At 41.6% G+C, this 8,358-nt stretch overlaps 1 protein-coding gene across 1 annotated transcript in view; it reads right to left on the reverse strand.

Annotated features, from left to right (window-relative positions):
• The window catches only part of TSPAN3 (tetraspanin 3), a 47,989-nt gene that overhangs the window by 17,143 nt on the left and 22,488 nt on the right, over positions 1–8,358 (reverse strand). The window contains exons 2-3 of the mRNA XM_075897384.1: positions 3,981–4,172; positions 2,810–2,884 (exon numbers count right to left, since the gene is read on the reverse strand). Of these exons, the coding sequence (XP_075753499.1) occupies positions 2,810–2,884; positions 3,981–4,172 (267 nt within the window). The remainder of the gene's footprint in view (positions 1–2,809; positions 2,885–3,980; positions 4,173–8,358) is intronic.

Genomic DNA, 8,358 nt, shown 5'->3' on the forward strand with positions numbered 1-8,358 from the left:
TGTAACTGGGGTGGGATCTTAACCCAAACAGGGGCTGTTGGGAGTGGGATGCTGCAAAGCCAGGTACCTTCCCCTGCTGAAGGAAGTGACACAGCTGGGCTACCGCCCCAGACCTTCCTGCAGATGCACAAGGTACCCAGAGGTGCAGCTGATATCCCCTCACCTCTGAGAGCAGCTGTGCAGGGGAGGAGAACGATGGGACCTAACTATGGGATGTAAAATCTCGGTTAGTCAGTTAATCTGTTAAATTTAGGTCAAACCAACATTTAACTGGTTAAGTGGGATTTAAGCTGAGGACCACACCAGCATGGCCGGAGCAGCGCCGAGCCCCATACTAGCTCTCTCCCCCATGTCAGGCTCATGACAGACAGGCAGGGACCTGTTCCAGCCCCTACCGGTTACCAGTTAAACAGAACTGGTACCCCTTAAAAGGTGATGTTTACTGGTTAAACTTCCACATCCCTAATCCTTACCCAGCCTGGGGACTGGAGCTCATCGAGCAGTGGGAGCCCAGGGCCGGGGCACTGCTCCAATAGCTAGATTTCACACGGAAGTGCTTATTTCAGTGGTCTGTGACATTTCACAGCTGTGAATTTGGTAGGGTCCTACCTAGAGGATTTAAATTCTGGTTACTTGAGCAGCCACCTCTACTCCCACTATGTTGAATAGAATCTACACTTAAAACATCCCTACACTGAAGCTGTCTACTGTGAAACTCACTATCCTCAGTGCTTCAACAGTGATAAGTCAGCAGACCGTGGGACACAGGTCAAGCTAGTCATTTCTTTGTTCAGCTTCTTCCTTAGGCAAGATTGTTTCAGGGAAGTTTCCTTTTGTGAAGGAACAAGTGAATAATACATGTTTATGTTCTATACACTGTCAGGGCACACTAACAAAAATGAAAAGCAGTGGAAGAAAATGCCAAGTTCAGTGCCTGCCTACTTCAGCTACAGCAAGAGAAGGCCAAGATAAGGTGAAGGCTGTTCAGATGCCACACTCAATTAAGATCAAGTTACAAAAGCGTTACTATTTTATGGTTCTATGTGTCTGATATGCCATACCCAGAAGTGCCAGTTTCTACTAATATATAGCACTTCCAAAGCATTTTTACATCCACATCTTGCATTAAGCTGAAGACTGCTAATGTTACTCCCATTTTACAGAGGAGAAAGTAAGACTTTCTGCGGACTGCGCAATGGAATCAGGCAGAGCCAGGATTAGTATTTAAAAGTTCCCAGACTTACAGTCCTATGCTCTTTCCATTATGGCATGTCATTTCTAATTACTAGGACAAAATGGAATATTTGCTTTTATAACTGTGGCATTACTGCAATTTGTTTTCTATTATATCTTCCAATCAGTAATAAATAAAGGGTCTAGATCTGAAGTCATGTGATGACGTAGAAGGAACTAAATATTTATCTGGATTAAGTACCTAGTCCATTTGGACTGCTTACTTTACAACTACACCTTAAACCAGGGGTGTGCAATAATTTTTGAAGTGGCCCTGGGCTGCCCCAGAAGGAGCGGAGCCAGAATGCTTCTGGGCTTCCCCACGCCCAGACCATAGAATTACAGAGCTGAAAGAGACCTCAGGAGGTCAAGTCTAGCCCCTTGTCCAAGACAGGACCAATCCCAACTAATTGGTCTGGGGATGGGGACGCTCCTTTGCCCCACCCCCCTTCCCACTAGGTACCCATGCCCCTGGGAGGGTGGGAAAAAGCTTCACACACTCCCCCGCCCCCAGGCCCTGACTGGCCTGGGGAACATGCGAAGCCTCCTCCTGCCCTACCCCCACCCTGCGAGTAGCACGGGACACTTCAAAGTGCCACGTGCTGCTTGCAGGGTGAAAGGAGACATCATGCACTCCTCTGCTCCCAAGTCCTGATTGTGAAGCTTCCCTCGCCTTGCTCCTGCCCTGTACGAGCGTATGGCACTATGAAGTGCCGTGCGCTACTCGCAGGGCAGGGGAGAGGGTGAGGAAACTTTGCACCACTCCCCTACCCCCAGGCCAATCAGGACTTGGGATGCAGGATAGCGCATGGCATCTCTTCCTGCCCTGTGAGCAGCACGTAGCACTTCAAAGCTCTAATTGGCCTGGGGGCAGGGGAGCAGCAGGGCCTCCATAGGCCGGATCAACCCGCTTGGTGGGCCGGATAAGGCCCGCGGAGATCCTTTTGCCCACCCCTGCCTTAAAGAGTAACTAAAAATCAAGATATTAAGTTAGGGTAAGCATTGATTCACAACCCACCCAAATGTAGTGCAAGTTATGCTGCACATTGATTCAAGCGTTTTTAAAAACAGACTAGAATACTTGGCAAATGGAGACATGCTAATTATGGCATGATCCTGTATGTGTATCCGTTTTCCACCTCACTCTTCACTGACAAAACCTGCTAAACATCAGGCTGAATTGGTATATAAATTATATCCACACCTTAAAAAAAAAAAAAAAGTAGCCCTATACAGCCAGAATACAATTAAATAGCAAGTGAGTTACCAGTTTCCCTCCCTAAAAATTAGCCATCTTTTATCAAAGTTCAGTAACCCATAACTATATTAAAGTCACTTACTTCCAGACCTCTGAAGTAGTCTGTTTCAATGTTTTTTTCCACCACCTTTGCTATTATTCAGGCCTGCAACTTTCTTTGATCTTATACAATGTACAGAATCAAAACATCTTCACAATACTCAACAGCAGTTTTAGAAAATCCCCAATATAACAATACCTGCAGTATATAAGGTTGTTTTTCACCAGTTTGGTCACAACCTACAATAAAATATTTATTGGACTTCGAAAAGTTATTACCTTTGCTCTGTAGATGTATCCCAGAACTACCACCACGACTTCAGTGATGAAAACCAAGAGGAGGATGATCACAAACTGTTAAATATAATCCAAAATATTTAGATCATATGTAGCTTTGCTCACATACGTTTGAGAACTTAAACTCTGCCTGTCAGGTTTATCATTCTTGCCATACAAAGTACTAACTTGTAATGTAATTTATAGAAATTGCATTTCAAAGAACCAAAGTTCAGACCTAAATTCATCTAAGTAACTGAGTGCTCATGGCTTCAGCACCCAACAAAATAATCAGAAAATGCCAAAAAAAAAGGTTCAGGCAAATATTGTCCATTTGGAGGACAGCATCATGTTGGCGTACTGCAGCCATGTGTTTCTCCACAGTAGCAGCTTTAAAAGAACCAAGTCTATTGTGAAAGAAAGTTAAAGTAGTGAGACAAGGAAACTGAGTCAGAGTTTCCATATTGAAGGGCCCACCATATCTAATCTGAACTCCTATATATTACCCAACAACCTCCGATGAAATCAAACCAAAAATATTCAAATCCACAGAAGGCTTATCTATTATGGTGACAGTTTTATAAACACATTAGTACCCTATATATCTTTTAGTTTTACTCAAATATACGTTAAGGTATCAAACAGGAACACCAGAAACTAAAGTACTAATTTAAACAAGTACAGCTTGGGCAACCCAGTTCCAATTCACCACAAGAAAAAAAAAACCACTTTTAATTACACTACAAGATACTCAGTTAAATTCCATCAACAGTGCCATCCACAATTTTAGTTTAGATGTCGGCAGTCTTAAGCACAAATGTGTTTCAAAATAATTATTTTCACAAATTGAATACAAACATACCAACCAAGTTCACAGTGTTAACCTTTCTGCTTTAAGCTGATTATTCAGAAACAGGACATTGGAAGGATGTTATATAAAAAGGTATCAGTACTAGAAAAAGGCTGATTTAATATGTTCCAACAAAAAACACATTTTAGGATAAAATACTAAGCTTGTAAAAGATTGTAAGACTATATAGCTAATAAACCTAAACTTATGTCAGTTTCCAATTTAAACACTTTCATTAAGACTCTGTTCATTCAAAAGAAACACTAAGGTGAAATATGCATCAGAACAATAAGCCTCAAAAGCTCACGTGAAACAGCAACTTACAGAGGCAAGTCCACAGCGACTTTCACGGATTGTGGCACAGCATCCAATAAGCCCAATAATAAAGAGAAGCGTCCCCACAGCTATGATAACAACTGCCGGAATAAGCGTATAGACGTCTTCAAAGAAGTGATCATAGTCGTCATATGTTATGAAGACATAGGCTCCCACATAGCATAGAATGCCAGCTGCGGCCTGCAAAAAAAAAAAAATTAGGATGATCAAATTCTACATAAATCCCAAGTTATAATTTCACAAGGAGTACTTTAGCGACCATTTCTAATGTCAGTAAAACTGCTCTTCTATAGGACCCCAGCTATAAATACTTAGCCAGTACTTCCTCTGTCACTGGGTATGTCTAGACTAGAGAAAGCAGAGGATAGTGGATAGTTAACTCCAATTTTACACATAGTCTAAGCCTCACAGTTAGATTGGAGTTCAAATTTTCATCTAGATTTACCAGATTCACCTGCATCCTAACTAAATAAAACACTTGAGTCAGTTTACCTTAACCTAACCTCCAAAGCCTTAAAATAAGGGAAGAAGAGATGTTATGTTGTGAACACTGCACTCCTGTGTTCCTCCTTCCCAAACATGTGTCTTTTGTGAAACCAATGTAACAAGCTTTCCATTAAAAAAAAAAAAAAAAAGAAAAAAAAAGGAATATTAACTCCAGTTCAAATAAAGTTTCCACTATGAATAGTATACAAGCATTGTGGTGCACATCTATAGAATTCACATGGTGAAATTTCAACTTCAAATGAACCAGTCTCAGAAACATTGTGTGAACTAGCCAGTTTCTGCACAAAGAGGTAAAATATTACCTCTGCTGTTGTAACTTACTGACAGATTAATGCTAAGGATTTTCAAAATTAGATCTTATTGCACCCTTTGATGCATGCATATTGTTCTTATACTGCAAGTCAGAAAGCAGAAGGATTCCCACTCACCTCAATGGAAGTACACTTTCAAGATAACCAGCTGAGTCCATGAGATAATGTATTACAGTAAACTTCCGATAATCCGGCACCTTTAGGACTCAGGGGGTGCCAGATTATCAGATATGCCGGACTATCGGAAGAGGGGGCTATGAGGGGTCTGGGGTGGGGAGGATGGCACCCCAGACTCCTCATAACCCCCCTTTCCGATAGTCCGGCTCTGCACCAGGCGTCCCAGATTCAGCCGCTGCTGTGGGATGCCTAGGGCAGAGCAGCTGGGGCACTGCAAGACCAACCCGGCACCACCCCAGCTGCTCTTGGGGACGCCTGGAACAGAGCAGCTGGGGTGCTGCCGGGTTGGTCCCGCAGTGCCGAGGGACGGCGCTACGGAACCAACCGGGCAGCACCCCAGCTGCTCCGCCCCAGGCATCCCCGATTCAGCCGCTGCTGAAACTGATCAGCGGCTGACTCCAGGAAGCCCGGGGCAGAGCAGTTCTACAACAAACCTGCTGTCCTCTCTTCACATCTCTCTGGCCCCATGGCAACATCTAGGACACTCAAGGTAAATTTGGCATGGAACAGCTTAAATGGGAGAACTATGCCAATTAAAATAATGGAAGCTGTGTACTCAGTTATAATATTCCATCTGTTCAATGTGTTAGACTGTCAAACACACCTAAGCCAAGTGAAATTAATAGCCTGTCTCCTTGTTTATATTAGTATGCTGCCATAGAACATTTTAGGTTATTCAAACTGGTTTTACGGAGTCATCACATGAACCTAAATATTATTTCATCTCATCTTGAGTTAATATGCATCAAGACAGTTCACCACAGAGACTTTGGTGAGCTAGCAACATAAAACTACTCCTGAAGTGAGCTCAGACTCACAATAGGTTAGCTTGTCTCCAATATTAAAAGGTGTTAATTTTCCCCATGGTTTTAAACTTTTATTAAAGTATACAGCAGGGCTGCCGACCCCTACCCCCCCCAAAAAAACGCCAAACAGTTGGGAGTCGCACACAAGAGAGAAGCAACGGGGGAAGGGAAAAAAAAGCACAAACTAAAAATAAAGCCCCCCAACTAAGAAGGTGAAAGACACTCCCCACGTTCCCTTCACACACCAGAGCCTAGGGAGATTCTGCATGCTCCAGCCCATGGTGAGAAGGTAGAAAGACTGGAGTGCAAGCGTGGACTCCTGAGACTCGAAGGCAAGATCCAGGCAAGCCGGTGGCTGCATCCAGACACTGAGCCTTAGGTTCTCCATCCCTGGTATACAGGCTGATCATAGTCTGTACGTATAAGGTCACATGCAGCATAGAGATGCTATACAGTTTAGCTGCAGATGCATTTTAATGTTACTGCATATTTGAATTACTATAGGCCTTAGGGGGGCTCACTGCTTTAAGAACAATATGAATGGAGTTAAGTCCCTGCCTTGGAAGGTTTACAAGCTAAACACAAGGAGTATGGGGAAGGATCTAATATGCAAGCAATCTGAATGTAAAAGGAAAACATTGTTATTTAAAAAAAAAAATTCTGGAACTTTTAAGGAAGGGAAGATGTTTGGAAGATATTAAATGAACAGAAAAGGAAGACAAGACGAGATGTTAAATGGTAAGATATGAACTGGGATAATGTTATACTTATCCAATTACTGGCGTATTTTAAGTCACAGGTGGTGTCTAGATTGCAAGCTTCTTTCAGAAAATGCTTTTCCAGAAGAGATCTTCCAAAAAACCATCCAAAAGAGCATCTACACAGCAAAAACGCATCAAAAAAGCGATCTGCTTTTTCTAAAGCTAGTGTCCACATTAAATGTGGACACTATCTCACATTTAAGCTGTGATTACTATGGATGGAGTGGCCACCAAGACACTTGTACCTTTTCCTCGTCTTTTGAAAGAACTCCCTCTTCCCCGTCCACAAACGCCTTTTTCTGAAAGAACTCTGAGAAAAACCTCTTCCTACGGGGAAGAAGCCTACCAATGTCAGAAAAACCCCCTCTGTTCTTTCGATTTTTTTCCCCAAAAGAACATGATTGCAATGTAGACGTAGAGTGAAGTTTTTTCGGAAAAACTACCATTTTTATGAAAAAAACCCCCAAAAAACCCTGCAGTGTAGACATATCCCCAGATCAATGCCTAAAAAAGACACTGCTCATCTAAAGTGTTAGTGACTATATTAGCCTTGACCTGTGAGCATGTCAGCTGGTAAATGCTATAAATTTATAATTTATTTTACACTTTGATGATGTAGGATATAGGAAATGTTAAGGAGAGGAGAGAATAATCTATCATTTGACCAGGATTAATCTTTACTATCAGAACAAGCTGTGTGTCAGCTGAATTTCCTCTTGATACAAAGTTTCAGAAGCTATTTGAGAACTATGCTTCTGCTCTCATAAGCAGGTCCTAACCCAATATGGAAAAAATAGTCATGGGGGGAGAGGGGAGGGAAAGAGAAGAAAGAAAAGTCATTTTCACATTACAGTGTTCTTGAATGTACAATACAGGACCCAAACAACTTCTGACTTTTCTGTGAATAGGAGCCACAAAAATGATAAATAAGTACAAATGTTACCAGTAGGTTATTCAAAGTATTTCAATTTTACAGAACTGACGAGATAAAAATGAGCTAAGGAATTTCAGGTTTACATCTGCCTGTCTTCTACTAACTTTGGTTTTACAAATCATAGAAATGTAGTGCTAGAAGGGATCACAAGAGGTCAACAAGTCCAAACCTGTGTTGACATGGGACCGAGTAAACCTTAACACACATGCAACAGGTATTTAGTGGTTTTTAAGAATAGGTTGCAGAATTATGGGGATCCCACAATCACCCTTAGGATCCTATTCCAGAACTTATATTTTATCATTGTCCCTGATATCTAACTTTTGCCTTTGTCACAGGCTTTACAGTCTTGCCTTCCTTTCAATGGATATGGAGAACAATTTATCACTGTCCTCTTTATAACAACTATTTATCACTGTCCTCTTTATAACAACTATTAACATATCTGAAGACGTTTGAACTATGTTTAAAAACTTAAAAAGCAGTTTCCTCTCTCCCTTGTCAAAAACAGGCAAAAGAGACTAATTTTTATGTATCTGCCAGATTTTCACATAAATAACATTTACCATAATAGCAGGGCTAGGAGTGAAAGCTCCTGCTGAATTAACAAGTTAAACACAGAAAATTCAATTATACATTCAGACTGTTACTCTGAATGCAAAAAATAAACAAGAATGAGATTTAGGCACTCCCTAATTCTAAGCATGGTTCTGTAGGTGGCTCACCTCAGCAGTATTTCACTTCTATTTTATAGATAGAGCTGATGAAGCAGAGAAGTAATAGGAATCTCAAAACCTCTTCCAATTAGTCATCTAATAAGTTCCAATTTGTCCACAGGGAATACATAGAATCAGAACTGGAAGAGACCTC

Source organism: Pelodiscus sinensis, chromosome 14, assembly GCF_049634645.1.
Source record: "Pelodiscus sinensis isolate JC-2024 chromosome 14, ASM4963464v1, whole genome shotgun sequence".
In the NCBI taxonomy this organism is placed as follows: Eukaryota; Metazoa; Chordata; order Testudines; family Trionychidae; genus Pelodiscus; species Pelodiscus sinensis.